The following is a 20,406-nucleotide window of genomic DNA, read 5'->3' on the forward strand; positions in this document are numbered from 1 at the left end:
TCCAAGCCCCGCGCATAGCCCGGCACAGGGCACGTGCTGAGCAGGGGGTGAGAGTTGGAGCTGTGCCCCGGCAGCCGCACACAGTAAACAGCAGCACCGCGCAGGCGGCCGCTCCTCGGTAAATCCCACCCTGTCGCAGCATCACCCGCACCACATGGCCGCGGCCCTGCCACCCACGCCAGCCGTCAGGAGCCACGCTGTCTGCTGCGGGCGGTGGGGTCCTAGAGCACAGCGAGGCATCAGCAGGGCTGGCGTGGCACGGGGAAGGAAGCCATGGCCCAGGCCACGCAGAGCTTGGCTCCGGCAGCAGAGCCCAGCCCAGCACACAGTAGTTTTCCTCTGTTTACTCGACAACTTGCTGTCTGCTCCGGCCGAGCAGGACCCGGCGCCCAAGAGCCAGTGCAGTGCTGGCAGCGGGGATGGGAGCAGCAGAGACAGGGGACAGAGGGCCTGGGCTGCGGGGCTCGGGGTTGCGGGGCAGTGGCAGCAGCACCGTGGGGCCGTCAGGACACAGGGACAGTGGCAGAACGGGTGAGGGGGGGGAAGCACAGGGTTGGAGGTCTGCCCAGGCCCCCAAGTGCAGGGATGGGGACAGGAATGGAGAGAGGGACAGGGATTATTACCCTGCTCACAGCCACGGTGCCAGAGCGGCCCAGGCAGCCCCCGCAGAGCAACCGGCCCTACAGCCGCTGCCGTCACTGCGGCCTTCCTGACATGGTAACGAGCCTAATTGAGGCTAATTGCTGGAGCACAAAGCAGTTTCTGGGAAGGTAAATATGGTCATGGCATGGGGCCGTGCCTTGCACCTGTTGCTCCAACGTTGCTGTGGCAACACCCTACTGTGGACCCTCCAACACCCCACTGGGGCCAGGCTGGCCCCCAGACCTTGCCCAGCAAGGGTGGCCCTACGCATGCCACATAACGATGGGGACCCTTCAGGGACCCCAAGCCAGCCCCAGCCCATGGGGTGTCCCTGTGGAAATGTCCTGTGTCCCCTGGTGTTGAGGGGCAACCCCCAGCACTGCCCCATGTCCCACAACCCCTGTCGCCCAACAGCCCTAAGGAGGGACGATGCCTGCCGGTGCCCAGGAGCCCCGTGCAAGCACACGATGTCTGCCCGCACCAGGGCACGTCCCACAGCACCTGTGCCAGCCAGGTGCGTCCCAGAGCTGGGTACTGCCTGTGCTGCAGGGCTGAGTCCGCAGCCCTGTGCCCTGGTCACCCCCAACTCCCACAGAGCCACATGCTCTGGCCAGCAGCACCCCGATAACCACGAAAACACACCCCCCCTCCCCCCCCAGGACGGCTGGATCGGGAGGCAACACCTCTCCTGGGATCTCCCTGAAAGTGGGGCTGGCCCCAGCCCAAGGACACAGCTCTTGCGGGACTGCGGCGCCATCCCTTCCCATCACTGCAGAGCTGCTGGAACAGCACCCCTACCTGCCGTGTCCCGGCACTGCCAGCAGCGGTGTCACCCGGGTCCATCGGGCCAGCACTTGGGGGCACCCCCACCCCGAGGAACAGCTCAGGCAGCACAGCCTGCGCACATGTGCACACACGTACACTACACACGCGCACATGTGCTCACACACACTCGCGTGTACACGCACACACACAGGCAGGCGCCCGATGGGAGCTGCTCGTTCCTGGTATCCAGTGGGATGAAGGCGCTGACAGCAGCCTGGCCAGGCTCGCAGGATGGTTTGGGTGGGAAGGGACCTTTAAAGGTCCCCTGGCCTAGCCCCCGCAGTGAGCAGGGATACCTGTACCAAACCAGGTTGCTCAGAGCCCCGTCCAGCCTGGCGCTGATGTTTCCAGGGATGGAACACCCAAGCACCCCCTGCCTTTCCAGGCAGCCCATACCAGTACCTCGCTGCCCTAATCAAAGAGGCTCCTCTACAGAGACTGTGCAGCCATGGTGCCAGTCCCTGGCTGTGGAGTTTGTTCCAAGGCATGGAATGGGGCTGAAACAGTTCCTCACCCCCAAACTGGTGGCCTGGGCAGTGCCTTCCCGACACAGCCAGGTACTGCAGGCAGTCCCCCCCATCTCAGCACAGCCGGGCACCCCTAGGCCAGTGCCTTACAGGAAAGCTCCCACTTTATCAAGGGAATTGAGCACCACAAATTGGTCTCCTAAGTCGATTCTGCCTGCTGCCAGGCCTCTTCCCACCACCTAATTTGATGACAAACACGTTCCTCTCCTCCTCCCACCCTTTAATCTAATGAAGAGCACTGTGTCCAAGGCACAGGGAAATAAACCCTGATGAGGTCGGTTTTTATAGGTAAACAGCCTGATTTCTCTGGCCTGTGGCCTCACTTCTCACACCCCTAACACCCATCACCTCCCTGTACCACCTCACCATCCTTGCCCTGCAATTTGGCATCAGTCTTTATAAAAATCACCTGCTTATAGAATGTTTTTTGTACATTTCATTAGAGCTTGAGCGGCTGCCTTGCCTTTGGCTTTACTGTGCCTGAGTACAGAGGAAAACAAGGCAGAGGTTGGTGGGGCTTGTGGCCAGGGGGCATGTGGGGGTCTTGCAGACCTGGGACGGCCCCAGATGGATGCCCAGACAGGGGAGACAGTGCTGGGCTCCATGGCAGCTGAACAGAAGCCTGCCTGGACAAAGGACACAGCCCTGAACATGCTCAGGGCTTCGAGCCAGGGCAGCCCCACTGGCCTGTCAGGCTTCCTGAACACACTACAGGGCCCATCAAAGGAGAGGAGCCATGACAGTGACAACCATCACTCCCTGTGCCCCACTGCCTGCAGCTGCAGGGATGCGGGGCCTGGGGTGCCTGGGAGGCAATAGGCGGCTGAGTTCCCATCTTGCTGCACCAGAGCCAAGCAGCAAGAATGTTTTGGTGATGGGAGGTAAACAGGGTCATGGCAAGTGTCAAGACGCACTCGAGCAGAAATTCTAGCAATGCTAAGTATAGCCTAAATGCCATTAAAGCAGGAGAGGGAAGAGGATACAAGGGTATTAATAGTCTCAGCATTTAAATCCTAGGTGCAGCGACAATTCCCGGGATGCTGGCTGCCTGGAGCACTGCCCAAGACCAAGGGCACTGTACTGCCAACACACCGCACCTGCCCACAGGGAAATCAACAGCCCCAGCAAGGGCAAGGCCAAGGCCCCTTTGCAAAAAATAAACACAGCTCCTGCTCTCTGCCCCTTGTCTATGCCCCAGAGCTAGGCCAGGCTGCAGCACCACACCAAGGCAGCCCCAAAAGGACACCAGCGTTTATTTACAACACTCCTCAAGTGACATACCACAGAAAGGAAAGGGTACAGTACAACTCAAGGACTCAACAAAGGAAAGGTACCGGCAGCCCCAAGTCCCTGCAGCCTTCCCACAGCCATGGTACTGGGCAGGCCTGGCAGCCCCATCCCCGCCAGCTCAGAGCACAGGCGGGCAGGGGGCTGCCACCCCTTCCCATGGAGCAGCCCAGCAGCTCAGGTGGGCGAAGATGACACAGTCACTCTCCCTGGCTCAGGCAAAGGTACAGGAACCATCCAAGCAGTGGCCAGGAGTGAGTGGCTTAAGGAAGCACCCCTGGCGCAGTTCCACCACCTACGGCCACCCAGAGTGAGCTGAAGGGCCAGGTCTCTTCCAAGGGTGTGTATCTGGAAAATGGTGTTAGTACAAAACTGCAGTGTTGTCAGGGCAAGGAGCTCCTGAGCCTTGTTCCATGCAGCCCCACGGCTGCCCCCACGGCCACTGTCTCCTGTGAGGCTGCTGGGGCACTGAGGCCAGGGGGCTGCAGGTGGCCCAGGTCACTCTGAGCACCTCTCAGGAGTCTGGGGCTGGTGCTGACACTCCACCTCTCTTCATCTGTAGGGACCAGGCCTGATCTAAGCAGGCAGAAAATCTGGCCTCAGATGTGAGCCTACATGCTCTGGAAGCAAGCAGCCCAGGTAGCAACTTGCGGCCACAGTGGAACTGGGAGGAGCCTGGCTATGGTCGTCCCAGCCTCAGCTGCACAGCAGGGCTGGACAGGGGTTGCCCCTGTGTCTGGAGGCACAGGAACAGACTCAACTGTGCCTCCTGCCCTTGGCCAGCCCTAGCAGCTGTGGAGCTTCGGTGCACAGGGGAAAGCGAGATCCAGGGCTGCCCGATCCAACAGCAACAGCGCATCTGCCTTGGCCCTGCCCAGCCTAACACAGAGAGCAGCAACAGGAGGGGAACAGGGGATCGGGTTGCTCAGCATGAAGTGGGGAAGGACAGTTTGAGGCCATAGAAAGCTATGAGCGGGGGGCTGGAATCCTTTGCAACAGGCTCTGGGCAGTCTCGGTGAGCCCCTGAGCATCCTCGACCTCAGGCAGCTTCAGAGCCAGCCCCAAAGCTGACTGGCTCTCCCGCAGGCTTTTAGGAGGACAGACCAGAGGAGGAAATCAACACAAAATCTCAAATTAAATCTGCTTGAGGACCTCAGGAGAGCAGCTGACCCACAGGGAGGACCCGCTTTAGGACTTCTTTGCATCCTGTGTGTTCCTCCTCTTCAGATCACCCAGGTCGACGGGTTTAAACGCTGCAAGGAAGACAGAAGAGACTATGAAGGCAGAGGCAGCACAGTCCCCGCCCGGCGCGCGCAATCCCCGGGCCGGCACAGCCGGCGCAGTGCCCTTGTCCCCCGCACCTTTCAGGCTGGGGTTCGGCATCTTCTCCACGTACTCCTCGACCAGGCCGCGCTCGGAGCCCATCTGGCTGCGCAGGTCGCGCTCCACGCACTGCCAGGCTGCAGGGACAGGGACAGGGGCCGCTCGCCTCGGCCGCCCCGAGCCTTCCGCGCCCCCCACCCAGCGGCCACCGCCCCGCTCACCCTCGTAGATGAAGCGCACGTTCTCCTCGTGGGCCGGCGTGAAGATCTCGCTGCCGGCACCGGGGGAGCGCGGGCCGCCGCTGCGCTTTCCGTTGTACACCACTCGGGACACGGGGGAGCTGCAAGCGGAGCGCGGGGAGAGAACTGAGACGGGCCCGGGGCCGCGCTGGGCCCGGGGCCGGGCGGGGCTCACCTGGCCATGGCGGCAGCGGCGCTCGGCGGGGCTCGGCGGGGCCGGAAGGGGCTCAGCGGGGCCGCGGGAGGAAGGCGAGGCCGGGATAGGCCGCGCGGCGCCCCCCGCCCGTCGCCGGGCAACGCGCGCCCCTCACCTGGGCCCTCCCGCCTGCGCGAGCGGGACCAGACGGAAGCGCCGCAGCGCGCAGGCGCAGCCCCGCCCCCTCCGGCGCTGGCCACACCCCCTCCCGCGCAGGCCCCGCGCTCGGCACCGCCCCCGCCCCGCCCCGCCCGGCCCCGGCCCCGGCCCCGGCCCATGCCCGGCGGAGGCGGTAACCAAGATGCTTTATTGGAAAAGTACAAAGTGGTTCCCGATTCGCAGTACCGAGCGCCACGGCCCGGCCGCCGCCCAGGTCCAGCCCGGGCGCAGCCCCGGCCCTCGGGCAGGCCGCAGCCCCGCCGCCCCGGCCCCGAGGCCCTCGGGGCCGCTTCTCGCCGTGCCCGCCTCAGCGCAGCGCGGTGGCTCCGAAGAGCTGCACCAGGTCCTCGTATTCGGGGTCGATGAGGTCCGAGGGTTTCTCCCCATCATCAGTGGTGGCCTCCAGGCTGGCCCCAAGGGACAGGAGGTACCTGCAGGACGCGGAGCTGAGGCGCCAGGCCGGGGAGCCCTGGTCCCGCCGCCTCCCTCGCCAGGAGTGGCACGGCCCGAACAGCCCCAGGGGCATCGCAGGGACCGGGTACGCCCCAAAGGAGCCGCAGCTCCAGCCCTGTGCTGTCCATCCTCAGGCTTTGCAGCACTGGCAGGCCCTCACAACACCTTACCTGGCTATGTCAGCATAGCCGTCGCTGCAGGCCATGTGCAGGGGTGTCCACCCGTTCTCATCTCTCTGGTGGATGTCAGCGCCGTATTTCACCAGGAGCTTGACGCAGTCCAGGTTTCCCGTCAGCACGGCTTCATGGAGGGCTGCCATGCCTGAAGGGAGAGGAGGTGTTAGCACCCTGGCCTGGGGAAGGGCTCTGCATCCTGAACTCACAAGTTGTGCATAGCTCAGGAAAGGGGTCCAGGAACTCTCCTTCTCAGGGAGAGGACTGTGGGGAAAGAAACGAAGACTGAGGAAGCCAGAGGAACTGCTGTGGGTTCCTGTTGTCCTTCTGCAGCATGAATACCCTGTCTGGGATGGTGCAGCACCCACTGGCCTGGCTAGGCAGGACAGAGGGAGGGAGGAGGAGCTGCCCCTTAGAGCAGCTGCTCCGAGTCCTGACCAGGACTCACACGGAGACACGAGAAAAGTCTCTGGCATCCTGCTCTGCCTGAGTTTTTGACACTCCTCACTAATGAAGAATCAGTATGGACAGAAGGAAGCCCGGGGTCATTTGAGCCTCTGTTTCCATGGCCATGTGAGAGCAGAAGCTGAATCCAAGCACAAGAAAAGGACAAATCTAGGCTCTTCATGAGCCTGTAGTGATCAAGGCATTCCATAAACAGTTGCTGATGAGGCTGTGCAAACAGAACACAAAGCTTTCCCCGTGAGTCCCCAGAGTCAGGCATACAAGAGGGAGCAGTGCCTGTGAGAAACAGGCAGAGCCAGAACAAATGCAGACTCCCCAATCTGGGGAAAAGGCAGGAATCCAGACCTCAGACTGGCCTGTCCTTGCTGCTGCTCTTTGAGGTCCCACCATACTACAGGTGCTCAATTGTGCCTTACGGGGACCCAGTGGCCAAGCTCCCCCTTCCTACAGCATGTGCTATGCTGTTGATGGGAGATGTTGGGGCCCTGGCCTGGGGTTCTCAGGCCCTGCTGGGCCCTGCTTCCTGGTAGGGAGGGACCTGGCTTGCTCCAGCCCTGCTGAAGGTGGCCCACAGCCCTGCTCCAGTGTCCCTCACAGCCCCACCAAGCTGTGCCGTTGCTCTGCCCCAGCTATGCTGACCAGCAGCACTCACCAGAAGGGTAGATGGTGTCCAGTGTCACCTTCCTGGCTCGTATGAACCTGCCCACCTGCTCCAGGTCCCCCTGTTTGATGTGGTCCTGAAAGACGACGTCATTGGGGAAGCGCACAGTGCGTGAGGCCCTCAGACGCGGGGTGTACCGGCCGTACCGGGGCACCGACAAGGGGCAATAGTCCCTCATGCTCACAGGAGCCTTCAGGCACAGCGGCATAGGCGGGTGCTCAGCACTCAGCCCGGCCCCTCACTGCACTGCTGTCTCCTCTTCTGTCTGTCAGGAGCCCTCCTCGCTGCAGATCTGTGCTGGCTCCCACACTGCTGTGCTCCTGCCGCACGCACGCCTGTGTCCGTGTCCTCTTGCCACGGGGAAGTGGCAGCCACCGTGCTCTCCTGCACTCCCTGAGTCACATGCAGGAGGTGGCACCTGGCACTTGCAGCTCATCTACAGGCCTTTGGCCCAGTACTGATGACTCTCTACGAGCACCACGTTATAAAGACTCCCCTGGGCTATTTTGGGGACATGCAGCTCATGCTATTTGCCATGATGCTTCGTAATCGAGCTGACCAGGCCTGGAGCTTCCCACTTTTGGGCAGAAGTTGGTGTCTCATCTTACCACCCACCTGTTGATGTGCCCATCCAAGGGGTCAAATCTACTCTTGCATGGATAGCCCCTCAGAGGAGCCTGGAAACAACTTCCCAACATCAAGCCCTTCTGGGGGAAGGGGCACAGGCACAATCAGCAAGCCAGGGAACCGGCCACTTGTGTCCCCAGCTGACTAGTGCAGTGTGGATGTGCCAGGGCTGTGGTCACAAACACATCCAGAGCTGTCACCCTCCTGTAGCTTCAGGGGACAACTTGAAAGGAGCAGGAGGAGCTGTGCAGCCCAGCACAGCTGTGACAGCACACAGCCCAGCATGGAAGCACAACCTGCATGTCAGATGTCCCCTGTGCCCTTGTGAGGACAGAGGTGCTGCTGGTGATCCCAAGACAGGGGCAGAACCAAAAGCTTGCACTGTTGGTCCCTGGTGTTCCTTGTTCTTTGAGAGAGGGAAGCAGCCTTGGAGGAATAGCAGAATAGCACCACCACCAGACAACTCCTGCCTCTGATACTCTTCACTCCAGCTCTACTGTTGTGACCCAAAAGAGAACCATCTGCCACAGAGGAATCATTCAGGTCCATCAAGGGTTTAAGCAACCACTGGTTTTTTGCCCCATCAGTTTGGGCATGTCAGATAGCACAAAATGCTTATGTCTGTCTGCTGCTAGGGATTATCCAGACAGGTGTGCCAGAAAAAATGCATATGCTGCTTTAGGAGTCAGAGATTTCACTCTGCCACTCCTGCTGCAGACTCTTGCCCTGATCCTGGCAGCACAGTCAGCCGCACACCTTAGAACTCCTGCACTTATTTATCTGCTGGCAAATGCATCAATCTCTTGGCTGAGTGTCTGCTTGTTAGATCAGCCTGAACACAGCACTGGGCATCCAAGCTCAGCACTGGAGACAGAACACTTCCAGCCTGCTTTCTTGGAACAGCAATTAGGCATGTACCTGAGATGGCTGCTAAACTCCTGCTCTGCCACAGGGAGCCTTGGGCTAGGAGAGGCCCCTCCTCTAAGCTGAGCACAGTTGGGTCTCAGCGCAGGAACAGAGGAGAACCACTGCAGGGCTCAGACTTGGTCACACTTCAACTAGCTTTACAAAATGGACCTATCTGAGTCAAATTCTAGACAGCATCTTCCAGTGGAACTTTACTAGTGAAATTCCCTTCCTCCCCACCCCAAATGGCCACTGCTGCACCCCAACAAACTGCTGGGTTTGTTGGGGTGCAGCAGTGGCCATTGCCCACCTTCAGTCATGTGGGGGCACAGCCCTGGAGGGAGGTGTCGTCAAAGATCCTCCTCCACATAACTGCAAGTAAAGGTCTCAGACACTCCTGGCTGCTGTTCTGGCGGGGACAACCCTTCCTGATCCCTTGGTGAATGGGTGCCTGCTCAGCCCCAGTCCTGGTGCTGCTGTGCCCAAAGCTTGGAGACACCACATCAGGACTCTGCTGGGGTTCTGCTCTCAGGGAGCCACAGAAGGCGGCTGGAGCTGGAGACAGAGACAAGTGTTGTCCAACACCCCCGTGCCACTGCTCCAGCACACACCCCACTCACTGAGGCACCCCTAGTTGTCCTCTAGCCTCACCATGCCCTCCCTGTGACATTTATAGCATATTTTCTAACCCAAATACCTTCAGCAGCAAGCAGCAGATTTGGAAATAGCAGTGTGGCTCATGGGGTCATGTGAGCCTTACTAGCAGAGCCACAGCAGCCCTGGCATGTCCTGATTCACTGCTCCAGAGCAATGTCCCCTCAGCCCAGCCAGCTGGCCAAGGGGCTGTGCACTCTCAGAGCCAAACCACAGCCCGCTCACTCCTAACAAAGCACCTGCACAAGCCCAGGACACGAGCATTGGGAAGTTCTCTTCCTTTACCAATTATGTAGAGAAAGTGATACACACCCTATTGCAGCAGAGCCTCCTGAGAATCACCCTACAACTCTGATCTCCCCTTCCAGGGTAGGTTCAAATATTCTGCACTCTGATAAAGACAAAGAGACATAATAGTATTAAAATCTCAACTTTATTTGGCCATCAAATTCAGTACCAATGTTATTGTAGCAGAATGCTAAGAACCAGCCTGATGCAGCTCAGGCCTGTGAGGCACTCCCTCAGTCACATTCCCAAACTCGAGTAATTGCAAATGTCCTGTGTGATCTGTTTATCAGGCCCTCCCCCACCACCCACCTCCTGGGTCAACCCACTCAAAATAATTCATGGAAAGGGATCACAAGTTTTGTCTTTGATCAAAAGGATGTCAACACAGCTGGTGAGCCAGCAGCCACCTCCACCCTCAGAGCCTGCCACAGCCAGTGCATACAGTATTCCACCCCTCCAGGAGTTTGGAATAGTCATCTCCAAGTGTCTTGAAGGAGAGGGGAAAGGAAACGTCTGGCTAGCATGAAGAGAAGCACCTTCACATACACCTTTCCCCAGGAAGCCATCAGCCCTCTGCCTCTACATATACTGAAGGCCAGCCCCAGGGAAGAACAGCTGATGCCATTAAGGACCCTGCCAGGTGCAGAAATCAATTAGGGGCTTTAGTTTTAAAAGAAAGAGAAAAAGCTGTCTTGGAAGATGTTAGTGGCAAGGCTCCAGATTGTCAGGCCACTGAACTCCTGGTACCACCTCACAACCTCCTGTTGCCCAGAAGAACAGAATTCTCCAGACAAAAGCTGTGTACAAAAAAGTACATCACAATAGAAAAAAAGAGCCCAGCTGGCTGGGCTGGCTCCCTAGTGACAGTTCCCTTTTCAAAAGCCAAAAGAAAGAAAAGGTAAGTGTACAGACAAGTGAGGGTAAAGCGTTACTTTAGAAGCCAATCCCTGGATTTCCAGTCATTTACCTTCTGCTTTAAATCTTAATGGGTTTCTGACTCACGGGGCTGCATTACAGCAGTCAATTTAGTGTCTGATTTTTTGGATGATGTAGATCAGTCTTCTCTTTACAATTCGTCCTTCTGGAGTTTCTGCTCATCCTCATCACCATCCTCAAGTTCCGTTTCTTCATCTGTCTCCAGGTCCTCTAGATCCTGTGGAGGTTACAGACAGCTCCTGGTTTCTGGCACACGAGGCAGATCCAGAACCGAGCACTGAGCGGCCACCCTTGTCTGGTCACTGCTCTCTGCTGCCATGCTAACAAAACATCCAGAGACTGCTATCAAGAGCTTCAGACTCAGGACATTAAGGATTAGGAACCCCTGGAAGCTGGTACCTGTACACGTGTAATAGCCTCCACACCACCCGCAGCAGATGAGCGCTTCCAACTAGATACACAGATATGTGGCATTGATCACATAGCCCAGTTCCAGGTGCTGAGTGGAAGTTCTCTAGGGAACAAGCCCTGAGTGCCCCAGCAGTGCACAACCACAGCACTGCTACTTCACACCCACACAGTGCTCTCCAGATAAGGAGCCCATTGCAGGCCCACTGCCAGCCAGGCTGCACCTGAACAGATCACACTGCTGTGGGCACTTTGTTCACCAGCAATATCCTCTCCTGACATGTAACAACACAGAATCTTATTTAGGACTGAGGATTCAGGCACAGAACCAGCTCTGACCCATGCTCACTGTTCCCAAAGGCCCAAAGTACTCCATCCACATTACTCACGTCATCAGCTGCCGCCCCATCCTGACCTCCACTCTCCAGGAATTTTTTGAAGCCTTCTAGTGTCCTCTCCCCATTATAGTCAATTACCTACAGAGGGAAAACATAAGGATGCTGGTTATGGGTACTACAGACCCACACCGCTGGAGAGGAGAATTCTCTTTCTGAGCAACAGTGAACATGCCAAGCAAAAGGGAATTTAAAAATTCACCTTCACCCATATGAGACGAAGGAAAACAGCTCAGCCACTAGACTTCAGAGATCACTGCGAGGAAAGAATAGCCTGCAGATGAGCACACTGTCCTCTATGCTCCCTCTTTTCCCCATTCCCACTTCCCACTCCCCCCCAAACTCTTTCCCTGCAGCCCAGACCCCACAAAGGGTCTTTGGTGTCCTGTAGACTTGTTGTGTTCCATCCCGACAGAGTGCAGATCCCTCCCAAAGGCCTTGTCCAAAACAACTCGAGCAAGCAGCTGAGCATTCCCGTGCTCCCTGGCTACGTGACTGCACGAGCCTGGCTGCCAGCTTACATTTCTGCCAGAGCCTGCAGGGAAGAACTTGAGTGTGGGGAAGCTGTGGATTTTCACTGCCTCCACTTCATTAGCTGTTGAGTCCATCTTGGCAATGACAATGTTCTCATGGTCCCTGTAAGTTTCTCCCAGCTTGTCCCAGATTGGAGCCAGCTGCTTGCAGTGACCACACCATGGGGCATCTGTTAATTACAGAGAGAGAGTTGCACCAACAACCTAACGAGGTACCACTCCTCCCCAACCAGACAGCTCTCACACATCTTTGCAACCAAGGCACTGCCTTTTGGGGGGGGGGGGCAGACTCTACAAAAGGCTTTTCCCCTACTTCTGGTCACACAGTGCTTTGGCAATCCTTTCATACTAGTTACTTGGAATCAGCTGTAGGAAGATACTCACAGAACTCCACAAAGACATTCTTATTCTCATCAAAAGCAACTTCTTCAAAGTTCTTCCCAACCAGAACTTTGACAGGCTGCTTGTCCCAGTCCTCAGGAAGATCCTGACTCATTAAGTGGGGCTGGAATAAAAAGTGAAATTCAGACATACTATTTGCTACATAGCTACTTGGACTGAACATGCGATCACATATCCTGGAAAACCCAGGTTTAACCACCCCCACTGGTGCCTCAGTCACAGGCTGTGAGCAAGCAGATGAATTGGTCACTTCCTCTTCTTCCCCAGAGAGTCTCCTTCCCACTCTGACCCAGCAGGAATAGCAGGTACTGTTGTGCAGAGAGAATGGCAACAGAGCTCTGCAGGAAGGAAGCAGCACTCCTGACAGCCCCATTCCCAGAGGACTGGGCTTTGCTGCACCCACACTGCTGGGTGAGCCGCACACAGCCCCTCCAGCAGACAGGAGCTGACAACCCTTTTCCCTGTGCCACAGAATTCACACCTTCCACAGGCTGCTGGCAAAAAGAGCAACTGGATGAACAGCACAGTGCCCACAGGGGGAGTACAACTGCTTGGCCATGTCCAACTCCCTTTACTTGGCTCGCTCTCCTACAGCCAGGTCCCAGCAGCTTTGCCTTTCGTTTCTAATCACAAAGCCCATGGGATGTTCCTTGCAGAAGATGGACGGGCTTCTCCACCTGGCTCTCCAGCCCCTCACAGGGAGCATTTCTGTTCCCTCTCAGCTACCTTGTTCACCACCAGTACTGTTTATCCACATACCTTGATCTTGCCTGCCAGGAACTTGTTACAGAACTCTTTGATCTTGTCTGCTGTGAGCTCATCAGATTCAGGTTTGTATTTGGTCATTTCTTCCTCCAGGGTGATCAAACGTACAGCTGGGCACTCTTCCTTCTTTAGGCCAAAGAACTCCAAAATCCTCTGGTTGTCACTGTGGTCACTGTCTATGAAGATGAACAGGATCTTGGGAGGAAAAAAGTGAAAGGCAGGAGGTGAACATGAGTACCTTGTGGCTATTGACACTCCACACACTCACACCAAGTGTAGCTGAACTGGGGTCTCTTCCTGCCCTGTCCCAGAATAGAGAGCTGGCTTAAAGTCCTCCTCCACAGCTGCTCCACAGATAAAGACAGTGCTACACTTCTCTGCAGGAAGTGGTCTCAGCTCATGATCCAAGAAATCCATCTCACCTTCCCTTTGAAGTTCCCAGCTGCACTCTTGAAGTTGTCCAGCTTCCCTTGATAGTCAGACACACTTTTTGGTAGGAAAAGCAGAATATGAGTCTTGATCTCTCCTCCAAATATTTTAGGAGCAGTCTGGGGAGTAAAAAATAAACTTTATTTTTGGAAAAGAGGCAAATCAGTATCCAGACCAGTTTAACTCTGCTATGCTGACCAGCCCACAGCAGCCTCCAATACTGCAGGACTGCTCTGAGGTGTGAGCTTGCTCACACCTCCTTTATTTCTTCCCACTCCTCCATACCCCCAATGTCAGCTCCACAATAAAACAGGACTATGGAATCTTACTACTAGACCTTTGCTATATTCTTGCAGCAGCCATGGAAAGGGCCTTGTCAGATATCTGAAGACCCACCTGCTCAGTGAACTCTATGACCAGAGGCAATGAATTAGACTTGATGAAGTTCAGCAGATTATCTTTTGTGAGATCCCCTTCAAAGTTGTTTTGGCCTTCATCAAACTGCAAGAACAGACATTCTTCATTAGAACACTTGCGTCCCACACAAATCCCCAGTCACTGCCCCAGCAGATCTCAGCTGCACTCATTCAGAGCAGACTCCCATCTCAAGAAGGTAACCACATGCCCACATAAAATCTGGATCAAGGTGTCTATCTTCCTAGCAAACAAAGCTTTAAATCACCCCCCAGCAGAAGGTAAGCAGCAACAACAGCCAGGTTTAATCTCAGCCTTGCTCTGCACCACTGTGAAACCATTTGTGATGCAAGTCACCAAGAAGGACCCTGAGCAGCTGTCTCCAGCCTTGCAGCAGCTTCTCCTCTGCAGCAATCAGTGGAGAGAGCAGACACTGCAGCCAGACAGTACTGGGAACATCTGACAGCAAAGCCTGCAGCACTAACTTCCTTGGCTCTGGGGGGTTCGTTCCAGTCTCCGTTGTTAAGAGACAACAGCACATCACACCAGAGGTGCCAGGTCCTGTTTTACAGGGCCATCACCTGTATCACCCCTGACCAGGATTCCCAGAACCCTCTGGCAGCCTGTAACAGGAACAGCTGCAGACGGCCCATCAAGGTTAGAGGGAGGATGTGCCAAAGGGCACAGCAGTGCCCTGGCAAGGCCATACTTGAGGTGCTGACAGAAGTAGGAGAGTGGACTCAGATAACCTTCTGTTAGGAGAGGCACACCAGCCTCAATGGAAAAGGCAAGGAGAACACTTAGCATCAGAAAATAACTTTGCAAACACTTTGAGAAGCTCTGCAGATCGCTTCAGCGCCATCAAGACAGCTGTGCGAGTCTGGACAACTCACACAGAGTAAGAGAAGAACAATGAGCCAAACACTCTCAGTTTAGACCCAACTAATGGTACAGAGCTGAGCCAAAGCCCAAAGCCAAAACAGGCCATCAAGTTCTCCTGCCCTTTTCTCTTTGGTTTAGAGTAGACATATCCAAGAGCTCCCATGGCACTGCCATGCCATTGCACAGGAACAGGGAGGAGCCCCGATGGCTGGACAGATCTAGGCTGCTTCTCCCATAGAGCCAAGCACTCCTGCCCCAGCCCAGTGCAGGAACCACCTGGCACATCACAGTCACTCCCATTCCCAACACACATGAAAGTCTGCCAGGCCCAGAACTCTGCCCAGCCCAGCACTACCCAGAGTGGGGCAGACAAAGCTATTCATGCAATAGGGTACAGCTACCAAATGAGACAAGAACAAATATTCCTCCCTTCCCATCCCCATTTTGCTAATGCATTTTGAGCTCATTAGGCCAGGTATTCCCTCAGCCACGCTGACCTGAGGGGCTCTGACTCAGAATTTAAGTCTACAAGCTTCTATCGCCATGAAAATAACTACAGTGTCAGAGGCATAATAGAATAAAACAATTATTTCAGGTGAACAAAAAGAAAGTCTTGTGTTAGGTTAGGCTGGGCAGAGTCATGATTGATGAGATTACAGGTTTACTAAGTCTGAACCCAAAGCACTTAGACCTGCCTCACACCACCTCTGGGTGAGGAGCCACCAAGCCTAAAGAACCTCTCTTTGTCTGCTCAAACCAGAAATTTCATCCCAGTGACAGGGATTTTCAGGCCTCCATTAGTACATTTATTTGTGATTCTGTAGGTAGTCAGCATCCCTCCGTACATAATCCACTGCCCCAGTCCAGTCAGCTGGAACTGCAAATCCTCTTAGGAGCTTCTTTGCGATCCCTGCACTGCAGAACCCACAACAGTGAGACAGAACAGCTCTTGGACACAGCAGGGAGTGACAGCAGCAGAGGCCAACAATGAGCAACAAAAAGCAACTCTGCTAAGACACAACCAAATAGCACCATGACAGCCAGAGAGCTCATCTACTGTTCTCTTCAGCCTGTCCAAGACTGTGTGACTATTGCTGCACTGCAGAGAGTTGAGGAACAGGGAAGTGAGCAAAGGAACAACCTGCACCCAAAGCCCAGCAACTCTGGGAAAAGAGCACAGGGCTGGGAGACTGACACAGCTGCACACTGTGGCTCCCTGAGACTCCCCCACAAGGGGGCCATAGTCTCTGCTCTTCCTCCCCAGGCTCTGAGGCCCAAGATCAGCTACACTGAAGCATGGGGCCTTTGCTGTTTTGTCCAGGGCTGACCTTGTTGGAATGTGACTAATTAAAGAAAAGGGAAGAGACAGCAGACCCCAGCGTGGTGCTCAGGCCTGGTACCAGCCAGTACCTTCTTGAAGAGGATGACGCTGTCCTTACTAATCTGGTACTTGCCGAAGACATCAACACTGGAGGAAATCCCAAAAGGAATATCATCCACAGCTTCTGCTGCCAACAGGAACTCCTTTGCTGCCTCTGATGTCAAATCCTGGAGAGTAAAGAACGGGGTCTCAGAAGGCCCACATCACCTGAAGCATTCACATCCCAGGGCTCAGCCCAAAGAACTGGAAGATCAAGTAAGGCAGGACAGCAAGTATTGCACAAGGCACAGAGGAAGCCGGGAAGGACACACAAGAGCATCTCCAATGGAAACACAAACACTACCTTGAAGAAACCAATCACCACCACTTCACTGGAGTCCACCAGTGCCTCCGCAGCAGCCACATCAGTCAGGGTGGCAGCAGCTGGGCCCGTGCGCTTCCTCAGCCAGCTGATGATGTCATCCGCTTCCCTGCCAGCTACACCAGGAGATAAAAAGGAGTCACTTTCCCCTCCAACTAAGTTCAAGACCACAAAACCCTCAAGCTTTGAGAGAGACCTTTCAGCAGCTGGTCAAGAGATCAGCAAGACTCAAGATAACGTTTACGCAACTCATTCCCTTTCACTCATGGTGCAATTAAGCTAATCCCTAATTGATAAGTCACGGTACAAGGGGCTCCCAGGAATCCATTCTTGTCTCACCTCCTGCCCCTATCCTTAAACTTTGATCAGCAATGCAGCACTTCTCCAAGACCTCAGTATTAGTTATGTTACTACATCACCTTTTCCTTCCAGCATCTTTATTCTGGATGTTACCCTGTGTGGCCTGGCTTAGCTGAATTCTGTCTTAGCCTTCCTTGCAGCTCTCTCACACCCTGTGTTTGCCACCCTCACCCAATGGCCCAGGCCTGTTTCCAGTTCTGGGCACTGCACTACCTGAGCCAAGTCAGGGCACACAACAAACCAAGCTCAGGCCACTTTGCTTTCCTACACAAAAGCAATTTCCTCCACTCAAGCTCACCTTAGGGATCTCACCAGAGGGAGGACACTAAAGGTTGGCCTGTTCCACATCAGCCCAGCACCATTCCCAGGTTACTGTTACAGTGGACCTTGTCCAGCCACAGCAGCACAGCTCGAGCACGGGGCCATGTGCTGGGACCCGGCGCCACGTTGCTGCCCTCTGCACCCTGGCGGCGCATCCAGACCCAGTTCACCCGTGTCCTGCCCCTCCTCACCCGTGTACTCCTTGGGCGCGGCTTTGTCGCCGTTCTTGAAGAACTTGATGGTGGGATACCCGCGTACGCCGAACTGCTGCGCCAGCTCCGACTCCTCCGTGGCGTCCACCTTGGCCAGCCGGATTTCCGAGCCCTCGGCCTTCAGCTTCGCCGCCGCCTTCGCATACTCGGGCGCCAGCGCTTTGCAGTGCCCGCACCACGGGGCGTCTGCGGGATGGGGCGTCAGCGCCGGCCGGGCCTCCCCGACTCCACTCCCGGGCGGACCGAGGCCCTCTCGGACTCACGGAGCCCCGGGGGTGGGGCGGGCCACGGGGCCGCGCAGACCCCGCGCCCCAGCCCAGCCCAGCCCAAGACACGCCCGGGGGACCCCGTCCCTCAGCGCGTCTCCCCGGCCCGACCCCTCCGTCTCCCAGCCGCGCCCTCGGCCCGGCCCGGCCCCGCCCGTTCCCCCCGGCCCGGCCCCGCCGCGCTCACAGAACTCGACGAGCAGGTATCGGTGCTCGGCCAGCGCCTGCTCGAAGGAGTTGGCGCGCAGCACCAGGACGCCATCCTCCTCCTCCTCCTCGGCGGCGGCGCGGGCGGGCAGCAGCAGGGCCAGGCAGAGGAGCGGGAGCAGCGCACGCACACCCGCCATGGCTGATGGCGGCGCTCGGGACGAGCCAAGGCAGGCGCGCGGCCGCAGCGCCGCCTCCCCTTATAAACCCGCCCCCGGCGGCCGCTGCCGCGTGGTATTGGCCGCGCCGCCCACCTCCCATTGGCCGGGGCCGCCACGGCGGCCGCTGCGCGCCTTCCATTGGCTGGCGCTCCGGGCACGCCCCTCGCCCGCCGTCTCGGGTTGGCCGTCGGCCCCGCTCCCCGCCCGCGGGCCACCATTGGCCCCTTTCCCCGCAACGCCGCCCGTGATTGGCCAGCGCCGCCGTCTCGCGTGGCCCCCGCCCTCGAACGTGGCACTCGGGAAGCGCCGCCGGGCGGCACCGCGCGTGCGCGCGGGCACGAGCGCGTGGTGCGTTCTGACTGGGCCGCGCGCCCCACGTGACCAGGGCAGCGCGCGAGGCTCGGCCCGGCCCGGCCCGGTGCAGCCGCGGTGTGGTCCCGGTCGCTTCCGTCCGTTCCCCCTCTCCTTGGAGCTCCCCCTTATGAGCGACCTTCACCTCAGGCACCGCCCGGCAGCTGCTCGGGGTCACGGCGGCAGCGCTGCCCCCTCCCGACCCTGGCTGGCTGTCCCCTGGCGCTGGGCTCCGACCGGGCCGGGCACCGGCCGGGCTGCGGCTTGGGACGGTCCCGTTTCGCTTTGCTGTAACCTCTCCAGTCCCGGAGATGGGCCAGGGGAGCTCAGGCAGCGCTGGCGTCCCCGCGCCCTCACAGAGAAGGCAGCAGCGCGGGGACTCCTCGTGCCCCCCGGGCCGAGCAGGGCCCGTTGAGGCTCCAGATCAGAGCTCGCGGTTCCGTGCGGAGCCTCTGCAGAGAGCCGGCACAGAGCGGCCTGGTGGCCGTGCCAGAGGATCCCTTCGCTCGGGTCTGCCTGCACTGCCCCGCTACTGCCGAGGGTCCCAACTGCTGCTGGTGTGCGCTGGGTAGGGAAGAGCCCCTGGGCGCTGCCCGTGCCCGGGTACCGGCGCCAGTGCTCCGGGGGCTCCTGCACACGCAGGTGACGCGCTGGAACGGGGGCAGACTCCGGGCTTCCGGCCGCGCCCTGGGGATTGATTGCCAGCTCGGGGCTGCTGCAAAGCCGCTGCTCTTTGCTCTAGGCAGGGGCCGCGCCCGGCGCCCCGGGCCACTGGTGCGAGGAGCAGGGAGCTCACCAATTCCCCGTGGAGAATCCGACTGCCTCGAGTGCTGCCAGGAGCTGTTGCCCGTTCAGGAGCTGCGGCCGCTGCTGAACCAGACGCTTTTGTCGGGCCCGGGGAGAGTTCAGCGAGGTTTTGGAAGGCAAAGCTGAGCACCCGGTCAGGGCACAGAGGCCACCCAGGGGCGGGCAGACATAGGCACGTTTGTCTGCCAGGGAGGGAATCAGCGGCTGTGTTAGTCCAGGCCACCTCGGAGCCATTGCCCGGAGAGCCCCGGCTCCTTGCTCTGCCAGAGGGGACCTGCATCCGTGTCTCTGCTGAGAGGGCCAACCTTGCCCGGGGTAGTCCTGCATGAGCACTCTTGCTCCGACCTGGCTGCTGCACTCACAGAGCTGTGGTGTCAGAGGGAGCTGCTGCAGCACTGGAAAAGGGGAACAGCCTGGACTGCTCCTGCACAACTTCTGGCCAAGATTCCTGAGGTGCATCACCTGGAAGGGGCCAAGGTTTTACCTTGGGAGCCACAATTCATGCAAATGATCTGTCCCACCCAGCCTGTGACTGGAGCCACCCGTACCCAAGTGCACTCATGAGCGTGCGCCAGGCAGGAGAGCCTGCATGTCAGCCCGCAGCGGGAAGATGTGCCAGAGAACTGAGGCAGAGAGTCCTCAGAGTTGAATTATAGCACATAGCACAGCCGTCCTGCCCCTCCAAGCCTCCTACCATGGTACAAACGATCTAACAGAAGCTTCACCACCTTGGGTGTGGAAACTCTTGCCAAAGCGCTAGGGTTGCATCAGCTGGGTGCTCATCTAGCCCTGCCCGCAGAGTGGCTGTTAGGGGCCAGCACAGGGGGGCCTTTGTTCACACTATCAGGCACATCTGGGCTCGATCTAACTGACTCACTGGGAGTGAGGCCTGTTCCCTGCTCCAGTCCCCACTCTGGCCTCCACGGCCCCACACTGCAGAGGGCTGGGGGGTCGTAGCTGGACACTGCTCTCCATAGTGAGCAGCATGTGCCTGCTGGAGTGGGCGCTGGCCACATGCCAGCTCCTGCCTGGCCCAGACTGTTGCCTAAAGCCCTAGTCCTTTCCAAGTCCCATCATCTCCTTTAGCAGCTTTCCAAGGCCCGAGGACAGGGCCTGTGCTGTGAACTCCAAATACAAGAGGGAGCCTATGGAGTTCTTGGTTACCTTCGTGAGTCTTTGACGAGGAGCAAAGCCGAGCCCCCTCCTCCAGGTTCTCTCATGCCATGGATTCTGTAAAGAGCTTTTCATGGCTACACTTTTCTTATCCTTAACACAAACATGCCACATGCTCTGTAAACATCCGCAGGCTCTTATCATGCTGACTCTCCTGGATTGTGTTCTCTGATCACCTCCCTCACTCCTGTGACTGCAGAGGAATTTCCCTATGCGT

The 20,406-nt window shown here is 57.6% G+C and overlaps 2 protein-coding genes across 4 annotated transcripts; both read right to left on the bottom strand.

The window, feature by feature from the left end:
- Nucleotides 1-3,228: 3,228 nt before the first annotated feature.
- LOC309580124 (protein phosphatase 1 regulatory subunit 27-like) lies at nt 3,229-7,395 on the bottom strand. 2 transcript variants are annotated; one of them, XM_082293900.1, is made up of 5 exons: nt 6,942-7,395; nt 5,822-5,972; nt 4,826-4,944; nt 4,643-4,741; nt 3,229-4,534 (listed from the first exon to the last, which is right to left on the bottom strand). In XM_082293900.1, the coding sequence occupies exons 1-5, from the start codon at nt 7,156-7,158 to the stop codon at nt 4,470-4,472; spliced, it is 651 nt and encodes a 216-aa protein (XP_082150026.1). In that variant the 5' UTR covers nt 7,159-7,395; the 3' UTR covers nt 3,229-4,469. The 2 variants fall into 2 exon arrangements, with proteins under 2 accessions (XP_082150026.1, XP_082150027.1); XM_082293901.1 differs by lacking the exons at nt 3,229-4,534; nt 4,643-4,741; nt 4,826-4,944 and adding an exon at nt 5,328-5,629.
- Nucleotides 7,396-9,551: 2,156 nt separating this feature from the next.
- Nucleotides 9,552-17,891, bottom strand: P4HB (prolyl 4-hydroxylase subunit beta). 2 transcript variants are annotated; one of them, XR_014226958.1, is made up of 12 exons: nt 17,678-17,891; nt 17,204-17,410; nt 16,314-16,447; nt 16,000-16,137; nt 13,690-13,794; nt 13,287-13,412; nt 12,859-13,059; nt 12,082-12,202; nt 11,686-11,867; nt 11,367-11,420; nt 11,159-11,245; nt 10,538-10,578 (listed from the first exon to the last, which is right to left on the bottom strand). XR_014226958.1 is itself a non-coding variant. In XM_082293881.1 (11 exons), the coding sequence occupies exons 1-11, from the start codon at nt 17,835-17,837 to the stop codon at nt 10,492-10,494; spliced, it is 1,548 nt and encodes a 515-aa protein (XP_082150007.1). In that variant the 5' UTR covers nt 17,838-17,891; the 3' UTR covers nt 9,552-10,491. The 2 variants fall into 2 exon arrangements, 1 of the variants encoding a protein (XP_082150007.1); XM_082293881.1 differs by lacking the exon at nt 11,367-11,420 and having other exon boundaries at nt 9,552-10,578.
- Nucleotides 17,892-20,406: the final 2,515 nt, after the last annotated feature.

The sequence above is a fragment of the Coloeus monedula genome, assembly GCF_965178545.1.
Source record: "Coloeus monedula genome assembly, chromosome: 19".
In the NCBI taxonomy this organism is placed as follows: domain Eukaryota; kingdom Metazoa; phylum Chordata; class Aves; order Passeriformes; family Corvidae; genus Coloeus; species Coloeus monedula.